This window comes from Hetaerina americana, unplaced genomic scaffold (genome assembly GCF_022747635.1).
Source record: "Hetaerina americana unplaced genomic scaffold, ioHetAmer1.1.p SCAF_81, whole genome shotgun sequence".
NCBI classification, from domain to species: domain Eukaryota; kingdom Metazoa; phylum Arthropoda; class Insecta; order Odonata; family Calopterygidae; genus Hetaerina; species Hetaerina americana.
In genome coordinates, this window is record NW_027287439.1 from 1,590,327 (window position 1) to 1,604,785 (window position 14,459).

The window sequence follows — 14,459 nt, forward strand, 5'->3', positions numbered from 1 at the left end:
CGAATTTCATTATTCATTTTATAAAATAGAATAACGATAAAATATTTCCGTAATCCACCGCTTGCACGAGTTTAGCCGTGGGCGAATAATCCTGAAATAAAAAACTCAAAGGCCACATAAGGCGTGATTTAAATAAGGTCTGTTAGTGGGTAAATATCATTCCTTAGCGTTGAAGAAGATAACAAACAATGGCTTCAGGAGCTACTCTATCAAAGGGATCATTTCAACCGGTAAAATAACGCTCAGTGAAAATATTTATGTTTGAAATAGAGGAAAAACTTAGTGATACCGAATACTCTTTTATCATTGCAGGACTCAGACGTCCACATAACCTACGAGGATCAACAAAAAATAAACAGATTTGCACGCCACAATGCGAAATTGGAATACCTGAAAGAGGAACTGAAGGCAAAACAGGTTGGTAATTTTCTGCTATTGTGCTTGATGGGATACCATGTATACCCCGATAAAGTGGTTCTATAATTACATTTATTCTCTTAAGAATGAGTTGAAGAATTTAGAGGATGCATGTGAGGAACTCGAGCTAATGGACGACGATGAAAAAATCGCTTACCTAGTTGGAGAAGTTTTCGTGTATCAAGACTTGGAAAGCACCAAGGTACGTTATTCCTCTCTAGAGGTATGCATAATTTTAAATGATATCTTGTTGAGTCTAATATAAATTTTCTTGCAACTCTACCCCTCCAGAATACCTTGGAAGAAGCTAAAACAAACTTCAAGAGTACTATAGAAGAACTGGAAGAGGACTGCAATAAACTTAAGGGGGTTATGTCAGATTTGAAGGCTCAGTTATATGGCAAATTTGGTAATCATATCAACCTCGAGGCGGATGAAGATTAAATTTATTAACTTTCCCAGCATTAAATTATTGTTATTGGCTATGCATATGAATTGTGAACGAATTTTATAAATTACATGTCAAATTTTTGCGCTCATAATACCTCTTTTATTGCAAATACTTCCAATTGACGTTAACGTAAGGGTGAAAACGACATAATTTTTATTGATTATGTCTTTGTAGGCCAATGAAATTTGTCCTAGCATTTTGGTAAGCTAATCAAATTTGTTTTTCTAGTTGTTAGATCCTGAATAGATGTGTCTTGGGATACATTTTCATTTCATAAGCTGAAAAGTCGTTTGTTGTACAAAATATACTCATATTTTCTGTGTGGTCTAAATGCCAATTGTTACACATTTAACTCCCAGAATTGATCAACATTCATTTGATTGCTGAAATTCACAGTGTCTGTAACCCTTGTTAATGATTTATAATTTACACTCACATTTTTCCCAGGCAAAATCTTATATTACTTTATGTTTGAGTATTATGAATGAAGTCTCCTACTAATGGCCCTGTGTGTGCCAATTTGCTTTAAATTTATTACTATTCTGGGTCTTTTGTAATGATCAAGTGTATTTGAGTAAACAATTCATTGTTTCTATCATTTTACTTAAGTTGCTGTTAATCATAAGCTTTCCCTGCAAAGACTCCATATAAACACTGTCAAGCAATCATATCAACATGGTTTTAGGTTACACCTCAGTGGAAGATGATTGTTGAGAGAAACAAATTTTCAAGAAAGACAAGTTTAATGAGCCTAAAGGTAATGTAGTCTTTGAAACCTACATTCTGATGAAGCCTTTACAACAACTTATTAAACATATCAACATCTCAATTTGTAAGGACTGTTCAATAAGCAGTAATCATACCTTTTAACGGAATACCTTTTCTCATCCTCCAAATTTCGATGATCCTTCTGAAATTAGTCCCCATTGGATGTTCTTTTGTCTCACCTTTTTTTCGTCAGCATACTGGGAGTTATTTTTTGATGGGTTCTTTGAAAATTCCTCAGCTAACCTTATTATGAAAAATACTTTCTGCATCATGATGAAATAAAACACTTTGCTTGTCCATGTAGAATTTTTTTATTATGATCTAGGTTTTGTTACAACGAAACATCTTCAGGGGAAGATGTTACGCTGTGACAAAACCTAGGTTGCAGTAGAAAAAAAATTCGATGTGGAAAAGCAAAGCATCTTCTTTCATCATGTAAGATTTCCACTGTGTTACACCTACAACTGTGTCACGTTCCACATAGGTTTTTCTTCATTATGGGAACAGGAGAAGGCCCCATGAGGCTTGGTCTAGGTTACATTGGGAATTAAAAATGCACTCAGATTTTCGCAAGATATTCACCATCAACATTTTTGATATATGGCCCTGCATTATCATAGTGCAATCTCCAGCCCTTTGCTTTGAATTATGACCTATTGTGATTGATAATGTCCTTGGAGAATATTCAATTAGTATGCTCCATTTACAGTTGTGTGTTTTAGTAAGATATGCTGGTACACCATTCCCTGAATATAAAAAATAAATATGACCATTAATTTTGCAGAAGAAGCCATTAATTTGGCTATTTTTGGTATTAGTGATGCAAGAGGTTGCCACAGACTATACTGCTCACTGTTGGGGTCAAAATGATGTAGCCCGATTTCATTGGCAGTGATAACCTATGAAAGAAACGCTTCATCTTCCTGTCACATCAACTTCAGCTATTAAAAAAAAAATTGTTGTCTCAGGCGTAACTTAGTGGAATTTGCATAACATATTGAAATGTAATGAAATAATTGACTTTGTAATTCCACACACTTTATTTAAAAAACACGACCCAGCAATGCCTTGAAGAGGAATTAATTAAGGCATTGCTTCACCCAAAAGCTTTCGGCATTTCGTGCAATGATCCAACTGAGATCCTTCAATGATCCACCGTTTAACCGCTATCCCTATGTCAAAATTCAATGTAAATAAGGAACTTAATGTAATTAAAACGTTAGCAGTAAACAATGGTTATTCAGAAGATCTAATAAATAAACTTTACTGGAATAAACTTACAAAAATAGCCTTAAGCCACATTTACAACCCCGAACATGTAAAAGATCCCACTGCCAAATGGCGGAGAATACTATATCTTGGGACTATTTCTCAAAAAGTAATTAAAAGTTTTCCTAAAGAAAAAATTAAATGTGCCTTTATTTTCATGCCTTAAGAACCTGATCTCTCACACTAAAGACAAAGTCCCCCAAAACGAGAGGAGTGGAGTGTATGAGTTAAAGTGCTCAGATTGCAGCACTAAGTATATTGGGCAAACCGGACAGAAATTTAAAGAAAGGATTAAAGAGCACCAAACATGTGTAAAAAATAAGAACACAACATCCCTCTTTGCAAAGCACCTCATCGAAAGTGACCACAAAAGTGACTTTGTGACAAAAATTATTCATTTTGAAGAAAAAGGTCAAAGGCTCGATGCTTTGGAGCAGTTAGCAATTTTGAAATGTGTCCGTTGGAAAGATGATCTTGCCAACGAAATTTTGTATCCCTTCCACTCCCCACTCCTAGACCTACCACTCTTCTAAATCAAAAATGTAATTCTCTCTTTTTTTCCCTCCAACCTCCCTCTCTGACCAACCCCCCCCTCCTATGATCAGAAGGTAAATATAGCCAGCGTGCTTCTATGAGGACCACCTGATGATGACGTTCAACGTTGAAACCTGGGTCGTGTTTTTTAAATAAAGTGTGTGGAATTACAGAGTCAATTATTTCATTACATTTCAGCTATTAATATACCTGAATGGGAACATCCTGTTGTACGAGTATGAACAATCTCAGAAATCACTGCACATAAACCCACCTCATTGGAATTTTTCTGTCAATTATGTGTGGGTGGCACCCTTTGTCATTTTTAATACTGCGGATAGTACTCTTAATGTTATTCAATGATCTTCTCTCTCAAAAGTAGCAGTAGTATTAATTGTTACTTCCTTAAGCTCAATGACTGGGGGTCCTATATTTTCTACATATTTTTCCATTTCCTACGTTAATTTTCACCATCTGATGGTGGAAATTAATGTAGGAAGGTCATATAAGCCTTGAACGAATGAAACTGAACGAATTATAATGGCCCCACACTACTTAGGTAGATCAGACCACAAAGATAAACTAAGGGAGATAGATTCCAGGACAGATAGGTACAAATACTCATTCTTTCCCCGAACAATCAGAAATCATAATAGTAAGAAACCGAAGTCACTTTAGAAATATTAAAAACGTTGAATTTACAAGTCGGAACAAAATTAAACACTATAGAGATGTTAGGTATACTTTCAGGTGTATGTTAGTTGGTAGTTTGAGTGTTTGCATGTGTGTGGGGTGTAAGTGTTCATGCATGAATGTATGCCATGTTTTTTTTTTATATATGATTTTGTCGTTATTGCATGCGGTTTTTTTTTCTTTTCTAAATTACGGGTGGTGTCCTAGCACCCCCCGCCACACGCCCTTGCGGCGGCTTGCGGGGTATTAAGTAGATGTAGAAGCCTTGGGTAAAAATTGTAAAGTAACAGTGTTGGGAATTTTGAAGAATGGAGAAATTTCAGGCATAGGTGGTGTAGTTAGTGAAATTTTGAAGTGCAGAGGTAAGTTGCATACTACTCATCTGTTTGTTCCATTTACATTTGTAACCTCAACTTGTACCTTACCATTGGAAGAATTTAATAACTTTAAAATGGCATAAAAGGAAGGGAAATAAGAATGTATAAGGCATGTAAGAATCAAAGAGCAATTAGTCCTCTGAGAATAGTGGGGAAAGTTGATTTAAAGAGTACAGAACAGGAAAAATCTGGAGAATGCATGTGGCTTTATGCTTGCCGAAGGATGTATGGTTCCTCTGCTTGCACTCACCAGGCCATTATTTGTGACTTTTTTCACAAAAACATCACAATTTTTGTTTTTTTTGTGGTTCATAATTATATTGTCATTCCCATGTTATGTGAAATGAGTCTAGCATATTTGGAGTAAAAAAGGTTAAATAAACTTAGGTGAGAACCTAATAGGATAAAAGGAGTATGGTATAGAGATCATTGTGAGTATATGATGAGTTTATAGAGATGGGGTGGAAGGGGTACTTCACTAGAAGAGATCTTGATGAGGTGGAGACAGTACATGTAAGGACACCATAAACATATTAAGCCAGTGAGTTTAGATAAAGAAAGTAGTTTTGCTCATAGGGATAGCGTAGGTTTAGTCAATTTACATTATCTAAAATATAAAAGAGATTGAATATAATGGAAATAGCCAAGGCTGTCAGCATAGGTAATATCCATGCAGAACTATGCCATGACTGAGAAATACCAAGGAAAAGGTAAAAGGAAGACATTGTATGTATTTATTTAAAACATTTAAAGGGAGGAAGTTGTTCAAAAGACTACTAGATTGATTTACATTCAGCATGAGTAATACTTATTCAGCATTAAAGATTGATTTACATTCAATACGTGTAATATTTATGATCATGAACGGAAGGAAGAGATGAGCGGGAGATGGTTTTGCTTGTATAAAGAAAAGGTACATATAATGCCCTGTAGTAATGAGGTCACTGCTGGTAAAAATTTACCATAAACAAGCCATTATTTGTGGCATGCAAGAAAGGGAACAAGATGCTCAAAATTCCAGAATCACTTGGAATAGACTGCAATGGCAGAAAAATAATGCATTTCTAAAAGAACCAGGTAACAACTGTGCAAATGAATAACAGAATGAAAAAAAAACAAAATAAACCATGGAGTAACAAGGATGCAACCTATTGCCAGCACTATTCAAACCATATCTATAAGAGGTAATAAAATAGGCACAAGAATTGGGCATCAAAGGTATTGAGGCAAATATCAAAGAAATTAACATTCTCTGATTCGCAGGTGACATCACAGTAGTAGCATGCATGTGAGTGTCTGCAAGCAATTATTAATGGTATGGACCAAGCATTTGAGGAATACAATATGAGTATCAACAAAAAGAAAACTAAAATCCTTATGCTGAAAGAGAGAAGCTGACAGCCGATATCACAATTTGAGAAGTGAAGCTGGAGCAAGCGGAATCTTTTCTCGGCCTGGGCATTACTTGGTATGGCGTAAGTTTAACCAACATTAGCTAAGAATAGCCCAAGCTAAAAATGTATTCACGAAGAAGAGGCACTACCATGTTGAAGAACCCCGAGGTTGCAAACTAAGAAGCAGTTCATCAAACCTTTGTATGGAGCATGACATTCTAGAGATGAGAGACATGGAATTTGGGAAAAGTGGACTAGCAAAGAATAGAAGCCTTTGAAACATGGTGCTGGAGAAGAATGCCGAAGATTGAATGGACAGAGTGGCGATTGGGGAATTATATAGAATATCAGGAGGGGAAAGGACCATCTGGAGAAGTGTACAGCAAAGAACTAGGTGGATTGAACCTATCTTGGGGCACAATGGATTAGTTTGAAACATAATAGAAGTGAAGATGCCATGAGGAAACCCAGGTAACAAGTGTATAGGACATTAAGGAGGAGGTAAAACAGAGAAGCTATCAGGGGGTGAAGGAATTGATACTTTAATAGAGAAGAATGGAGGGCTGCAGTAAACCAACCTTAGGGTTACGATACAGATGAGTTTTCTAAAAATAGTTGAAATAAAAATTACGGTGGAAGGTTGTGCTCATGGGGAACTGAAAAAAAATATTTGAAGCAATAGTCACCAAATCACAATGTCATCACGTAAGCACTATTTCTTCATTTAATCCATGAAATGACTGTTTCAATTAATGTAAAATAGATGTATCATCTACTTAAAAAAGAGTATGTGTTTTTGTACTGGTATTTTTTTTCTTGTAAATTATCTTAAAATTTCAAGGCCAAATCATAAGCTATGGTTATTATATAAGAACTTATGTCTCCAGATGCTTCTTTGGTCCATATTTAGCCTTGAAAGTAGATACTTCTGTATCTAAAGGAGTAGGCAGTTGGATGAAGTGAATTCCAAGTGACTAGAATCAATGGGCAGATTAAAAGATATAATATGAGAATGCAGCCTCTGGCAGCAGTAAGAGGTGATTCTATTTCCAGAGCAAAGTTTTTGACATTTTTATAGACAAGCTTTCTCAAAATAACTTTTTCATATTCTTAGCAGCTTTTTACTCCCAATGAATTCCAACCAGGATACATGTGATGCTCACAATGATAGTACTATTTGCTTAACACCGTACACTTATTTATTTGTCACAATGATGTTTATTTTCATCTAGCAAGGGGGTCCCCCATGTTTGGCATTGCTGAATTTACTGAACAAGGACCTCTTTGGTGGTGGTATGTTGAGACGAGTGGCATAGTGATATATCACAAATAGTGACTCAGTTTCTTCAACAGTGGTATGGTTGTCAACAGGCTCAGAGAGTGAAGGCATTTTCAACCATAAGACTCCACCCTGGGAGACTTAAATGAAACCCTCTTACTCTCAAGTTACATATCTTTGGTATTCATAATTTTCAAGCTTTGGATGTACGTAAACCTTCTTAACTGTCCATTACAAGCACAAGACATTTTGAGGGACTTGCATAACCAGAATGCCTTTATTAGAAAAAAATAGTGGTTGGATTAGTACCATTAATTTTATCATTTATTAGTTAAAAAGGTATACAATGACAAATCAGCAACTGCAATAACATCAGCTGCACCAGGTTATCACCGCGATCACTTCCTCGCGAGTGCTCACAAGTGCATTTTTCTGTTTAATAGGGGGGTCTAATTTAGCTTACAATAAAAAGCTCAAATGCATGGGTCAGAATGAGTTTCAATGAATCAGTGGTGTGTGAATTTAAAAAAGAATGCACCTTTAGCGTGAGTTTCTATAAAAAAGTTTGCTGGTTAGTTTAAAAAGGGATGTGGCATGAAAGTTGTCAAAGCTTGCATGAAATTATGGTGCTTCAATAATTAACAGTCTGGAGATGGAGTATAGATGCTCAACATATACGCATGTGTGCATTGAAAACTTTAATCTCGGCCTTGTGGTTTTAGGAAAAACTTATTAATACACTTGTGGGCCAACACACATGAATCAAGGAGCATCTGAAAAGGCCATTGGAAAGCACTTGGATTTCCAGCTTAGCTGTCAAAGGCCTCAATCCCATTTCAATAGGAAACTAACACCACATGTGCAGTTGAGTGATTTCTGTTGCAGATATATATTACTTATACAGATAACCCATATTACATTTAAAGAGTAGGATAAGTAACTGAAGAGCTTTCAGTGATGTCAGACTTTCATTCAGGTTCTCATGGCAATCAAAGTCGCTGGCAGAATTGGTACTAAGTGAGACAAGTCATTGATATTACTTAAATATTTTGTCATGGATGGTAAATAGTAGGCATTAGCATAATGCCCAAATTAATTTTAGAGACAAGTTAACAATAACAAATTTGAAACAAAAGGAGCACATGTGGAAACATCTAAACGAAACGCTACACTCGAGAATGGCTTATATTGCTGTCGGATAACAATTTCATCTATTTGTGCATTTAATAGGACTCGGGTGATACTAAATAAGCTTTTGCGTTGGGTCAACTAATGCACTCATGACATAGACTTTCATGGAAACGTTTAATTATTCACTTGTCACTCCTCTAGGGTTACACGCGTAACAGAGGCACAAATTCACAAAAAGTACGCCATCATTAAGAAGTATTTGTTCTTCCTGAATGTCTTTAAATGTTAGTGAAGGCTGTAGCGTTGCATTAGGTATTAGCGTTGGACTCATTGCGGAGTGATTGTAAGCAATCATCACGTCGCAATATTCCTTGTCCATAAGCTGGTCTTTGAGTGCGAAATGGGATGAGATTTCATAAGTCGTCGTCGGAATCATCCAAGGCTGCTCTTCGGCGATCGAACTGAAATAATGGAAGAATAAACCATGAGCTGTAGAAGAAAGTGGAGGCTGGATAGACACCTCTAGATATGAATGCAAAAAACCTTCTTACCTTCACTGAACACTGTGACCTCGTTTGCTCTCTGACCTTTTCAAGTATACCAATGAGCTCTTCCTCACCTAATTTACCCATAATTTGTCCTGACCTCGCCATGTTAAGCAGCATATTTTCAACTAGACGGCCCTTTTCTGGTTTCCCGACTAACAATGTATTCACTACAATGGAATGAAAGTGATCTAGTAAATAATACGACATTTAAAATATATGCATATGAAGGAGTGGCAGCGCTTATTTACTTGCCTGGACGAGGCAAATTTGTTTACAGGTTTAACGAAACATTTTCTTATAGTTCTTCGAGTGTGCTAAGAAATGACACAAAGCTATTTTCAACACGATCTTCTCGCTCGTCTCAATTAGTGAAATATACCACATTTACAGGAAACACAAACTTACATCTGGCTCTAGCAGATTGTGACAAAACTTGAGACAATATCCCATTTTTCATTTCATCTGCCTCTCTTTTTCTGTCTTCCGCTGACTTCTGGTTGCTCTCAGGGTTTCCCTTTAAAATATTATTCACATAAACCCCCTGCACAACAAGATGATTCAATTCAAAAGGACCAATTTAGACTACGCTAAAACACACCTTGTATTGGGACTGCAGCTGAGCTAATCTTTGAGCTCTAATCTCTTCTAATTCCGGATCTGCCATAGTTGTGAAGTATTTAAACCAAAGTTTCTTACTCCTGGCGTGCTCACGGGTGCTGTGATGTTATGGGACAGTTTTAGCTGGTTTTAACACAATTTAGCACTTCTGTTGTTTTTACGCATTTTAGTCTTTCGGAATGTCTGAGGATGTTATGGTGGGGTTTTCGACTTAACTAGGAAGTTGAAGTGAGTAAGAGCGTAGGTATTCTGAACTGAAGTAGGGCCTGAGTCCACTTTTAACTTTGTTTTAAGATGTTGAAATTGAAAATTAACTCTTATATGGCATTTGCGTCTTATTCATGCCACGAGTAAACATAAAGAGATTGGTAATCGTGTTAAACCAAAAGGAACTTGGATGTTAACTTTTTAACTTATGTTTCAGGAGCTTCGAATTGATAGCGGGAATTTAATATAAACATCAATTTTATGCATATCAGCATTTCACAACTAGATGTTTACCGCATAACTAATGGGTGATAAAATATTGCTTTTAACGTCAAGGAAAGACTGCCCTAAGGGATTATTTTAATCCGAGATAAATTTAAGATCAAAATAAAAAAAATACTTCCCGAGATAAATTTTATGCCAAATAGTATTTGAAAAAATTATATTTTGCATTATGTTTCCCTATCAAATTGCTCGTAAAGAAATATAGTCAGGCATAGTTCTATGAAATCAAATTGAGATGTAGGTTTATGAAGGTCGCCATTGAACTACCAAAGTCAACTTGTAACTGCTAAAATTATCGTAGGCCATTTTAATCTCTTTAGAATTGCAGCTTGCGGTACTTGCTATATGGCCAATATTTTCATGCTTATCTTAAAAAATCAAGTTGAAGCAGTTTTGGTTCACAGGAAGCTTTATTGAATTGTTTATTATGATTTATTTCACAAGCATTTATGCTTAATTGTGTCTCATATTTTATTTAATATCGAGGCAAACTTCTCAGGAAATTTCGTCCTTTTGTTTGAGATGACGTGACGGCACTATGTATTATGTGTTTCATCTTTGGGTTCTGACTCAACCATAAATGTTTTCGTCATTATAAGAGCCTGACTGTTTTCTTTAGAATTATTACTAATTATACTCCTTTCATCCCATTCTTTGTAATTGAGATGTGCTAGTTCTTGCATTCCAAGTCTTTGAGCCATTTCCTGTTCATATATGCTTGTACACATAGTCATTGCAACAGGTATTTTCAAAAGTTTAGCCTGTTCTATTGCAGCATTGAACAATGCCTCTTCAATGTTCATGCCTTGCCAATCTGGAGAAATGGATATGACATAAATCCTTAGATATTCATTCAAATTGCAGTATTCATAAACATCAGTTAGCAATTCTAAGTCACTTCTAAACTTTAAAATTTCACTGAGCTGTGTTTCCTCTTCTTCCGGAATGTCTGATTTGAGTTCTTTGTCTTCTTCTTCTGTTGGGGTTACAGATGCTTTTCTTTTTGATATTCCTTTACCAGACTGCTCATCACATCCAATGCCAGGGATTCGAATGCGGCTGTATGTTCGTGAGTGTTCCAACTTAGATGCCACTCTGCCAATGTGGTGCAAAAAGAGGTAAATTCCTTTATTTCCCTGGATACATATTTAGGGCGACTTATGAATAAGTAAAGGTACTTATAATTATAGAAAAATATTAAAGGGGGGAGTAAACTTGAATGCTGAAGACATTTTCAATGTGACTGAGACTTGAGTTGGAGCAGGAAATACACGTATTATCAAAAACAAAACATTTATGATTTAGAAGAAAATCAAGTTTTATGGAAATTAAAAAAAAAAGATTTGGCACCAATTTTAGAGCTGGGAATAGGCTGGCCAAGTTGTGGAAAATTGTGACAAATTTTGTACTTTGAAAACATTGCTCTCTGTCTTTAGCATATAGCAGCCCATATGTTCCATGCATGTTACATGCTCATGTATGCTACTATGTTGCTTCTAAACATGGAAATTTGAGTGTGCCAAAACTCCAGAATGACTGGACCTGAGGTTCAAAATCTTAGGCTGGATGAAATTCATATGCATTGGACTGCTTTGTTGCTGTTCCAATTCTTGCATTGGAACAAACAGGGCGTATTGTGCATAAAAACTCCTCTGACATAACACTGCAGTAAGCATATATGTACCTTTGCATCAGTCGTACCTGGCACTCCACCCCTAAGTCTGAAGTTGTTGTGCTCATTAAAAAAGTAGAAAGGCAATTGAATGCACATGTGATTCAAAGCACTTGAAGAGAGAATTGTAATGAACCCTCAGTATCATTTTTCTCATGGTTTACTCACACTAAAAGTATACTATTTTTAGAATATTTGAATATTCCTGTGTGGTAGATGAAGAGCAATAAAACAAGTGTTTAGATTGTATTACCCATCTTTGCTAACAAAACCAAGCACCTTTTCATCCTTGCTTCATTTCTCATTACTTAACTTCCCTGTTTACAACATTATTTTTAAATTCTATTTTCACATTTTAACAATGGTGTTCATCTTCTTTATTTTCTGCTTCTGTTGCATTGACTATGCTGGGATCTTCTTGTGATGACTTTGGGATCATGCCTCCCTTCCTGATACTCAGACCAGTGAGTTTAGTCCCATAGTTGCTAGGACTTATTATGTTTAATACTGTGTTGATCGTAAATTCAATGGAAGATAATTGGGATGGATTCCTGTGGCCTTCCTCCATAGTGCATTAAAAGTGACTCCATCACTTAAATGGTCCTCCACAATTGATTTATGCATTCATTAAAGGAGCAGTGGCTGTTCAATTTAAAAGCCTGTCTGGCATCCTATAATGTGGATCATGACTATTAAATATACTGATACAAATATTCCCCAACCAAATATACATACTCTTCATACATGCTGAAGTAGGCACTGTCAAGAAAAGTCTGAAGTTTAATTATGAAAAACAGTTATAAAAAGATGGCCATACTAATCGTGAATATTCTAAATTAGAGCAGCATTCTGAATGCAGTAACAGGTGAAATGGTGGGAGGTTAATGTAAGCTATGTATGTACAGAGTCATGTGAAAATATAGTGGCATACAAAGAAGATATGGAGAGTTAAAAAATGGTTTGCTGAAATGTGCAAATGTAGAGCATTTATTATTAATGTCTTTTTGAGTGGGACTTGAAAGTGTATCAGTGGTTAATCCTCAATTTCATCAAAAATCTACCTCAACTGGTTGACTACTGTCATTAGTAATTAAGAGGATAATTGAGAAAATGGCAGCAGTTAGTCTGTACAGATAACTGTTAATGATCATAATGTAATTTTTTCATTTTTTGTATTTATATATATTAATAATTGACTATATTATAGTTATATATATTATAGTTATATTATATATCTATAGTTATATATATTAATAACTGACTATATTTTTACCCTGGGAGTCCATTTTCTACCACCCTGGCAAGCCTTGGAAAGAGGAGGTTGTGCCTGTGAGGACTATAATGCTAATTGTGTGTTGATAATTGGTGCTATTTTTTCTATTTCTATGTTTATTATGGTATTAAATGCCTGTTCTTATTATATTCTGTGTATTTCTGTTGCCATGTGACTTGTTATAGGAAAAGAGTTAAATCCTTCATATCTTACATTTACTATTCACCAAGGCAATCATAGTGCATATCTCCTGAGGCACATAACAGCATAGGTGCTACACCCTGATGTCAAAGATGGAAGTACTTGTATAATACATGCAAAGCCATTTTATGCTAGTGCAATTATCTAGGCTCATCTATTAAATGTGTTCATGCAAATTTGTTTCAGCAGTAAGGTTCAGGAGAGATTTTTCAATTACATCATCATCTGAACTAGTCTTTCTACCATGCTGTAGCTACATCACTGTTTCAACTTAATGAGGGAATACCACATTAGTGAAAAGGACTTTTCTCTAACTTATGAGGCTGGTCAAAGTTATCCTTTTAGCAATTGGTTGGTCACATGAAAAAGTGTGGAGTATGTATATTGTTAGTACCATTTTGAGTATGACAGCATATTTTACACCATGTTAATCATAATGGGTGACTCATTGTATATTTAAATCTATAGTATATATGTATGAAAGGGTGGCATGCATTATAAATGGCATAGTAGTAGATAAAATGGCATAGGAGTAGCAGTATAAATGGCATTATAGTAGAATAGTTAAAGTGGTTTCCTCTGCCCATTGAAAGTGTGGATTTTTTGATTTGAAGAAGAATGAAATGAAGGAAATGGAAATGCATGCATGGGTACCAAGATGTTTTTCAGAAAGTTACTAGAATTTGATTTAAGTTTTTCCAAAATCGTTTTAATTATTGTCCCAGAGTCAAAAGTTTTACTTGACAAAGTCATTTTGCCCTTAATGCTTTCAGGTATTTCTTTGTGGCCTTCTGTCTTTTTCACTTAGAGAAAAAAATTTTGTAGAACCTAACCGATATTTTTAATTCACAATTCTTTCCTTGTGTAAAGTTGGCTCTGCCTCTTGAAGAATTCAAGTGAAGATATTTTTTTATAGGAGTGTGCATGACAATATTTAAACTTCATTTTTTGTTTTCCAATATTTTTTGATTTAATTTTAAGTCTATATTTAAAAAACTGGTAGTAACATTACCTACACACAAGCAGACCAATCATTTCGCTATCATTTTCTTCATGCCATCCTGTCCTTGTTGTTGCTGTCCTGCTCTCTGTCTCTGAAAGCATTTCACCCTGCTGTTCTGGATCTACCTCAGCAATTGCCTGTAATTTTAGTTATTTTTCTAATATTTTAGTTAATGTAAGACAGTATTTTAGAATGAAAGAGGCACTGTGATTGGGGCATCAGGCGAAGAATTTTATTAGCAAACAGGGCATTTATAAGAAAAGAATTGACAATGATACATTGAGTAAAGATGCGAAGAAAAGATTAGTTTATACATACTTTAATATGGCATATTGTAAT

The 14,459-nt window shown here is 35.4% G+C and overlaps 2 protein-coding genes across 2 annotated transcripts; one reads left to right on the forward strand and one right to left on the reverse strand.

Annotated features, from left to right (window-relative positions):
- The first annotated feature begins 74 nt into the window (after positions 1-74).
- LOC139698287 (prefoldin subunit 4-like) lies at positions 75-1,471 on the forward strand. The gene is made up of 4 exons (XM_071597167.1): positions 75-230; positions 313-417; positions 503-619; positions 709-1,471. The coding sequence occupies exons 1-4, from the start codon at positions 189-191 to the stop codon at positions 859-861; spliced, it is 417 nt and encodes a 138-aa protein (XP_071453268.1). The 5' UTR covers positions 75-188; the 3' UTR covers positions 862-1,471.
- A 6,997-nt stretch (positions 1,472-8,468) lies between these two features.
- Positions 8,469-9,625, reverse strand: LOC139698291 (programmed cell death protein 5-like). Its single transcript, XM_071597174.1, has 4 exons — positions 9,460-9,625; positions 9,267-9,375; positions 8,865-9,028; positions 8,469-8,774 (listed from the first exon to the last, which is right to left on the reverse strand). The coding sequence occupies exons 1-4, from the start codon at positions 9,523-9,525 to the stop codon at positions 8,727-8,729; spliced, it is 387 nt and encodes a 128-aa protein (XP_071453275.1). The 5' UTR covers positions 9,526-9,625; the 3' UTR covers positions 8,469-8,726.
- Positions 9,626-14,459: the final 4,834 nt, after the last annotated feature.

Excerpts from the sequence above, each read along its gene's own strand:
- LOC139698291 (XM_071597174.1), bottom strand. The coding sequence starts at position 9,525 with ATGGCAGATCCGGAATTAGAAGAGATTAGAGCTCAAAGATTAGCTCAG. Across the intron at positions 9,029-9,266 it reads ACAATCTGCTAGAGCCAGAT|TGAATACATTGTTAGTCGGG; the intron begins GTAAGTTTGTGT and ends ATTCCATTGTAG. Across the intron at positions 8,775-8,864 it reads GGTCACAGTGTTCAGTGAAG|TTCGATCGCCGAAGAGCAGC; the intron begins GTAAGAAGGTTT and ends CCATTATTTCAG.
- LOC139698287 (XM_071597167.1), top strand. The coding sequence starts at position 189 with ATGGCTTCAGGAGCTACTCTATCAAAGGGATCATTTCAACCG. Across the intron at positions 231-312 it reads CAAAGGGATCATTTCAACCG|GACTCAGACGTCCACATAAC; the intron begins GTAAAATAACGC and ends TTATCATTGCAG. Across the intron at positions 620-708 it reads AAGACTTGGAAAGCACCAAG|AATACCTTGGAAGAAGCTAA; the intron begins GTACGTTATTCC and ends CTACCCCTCCAG.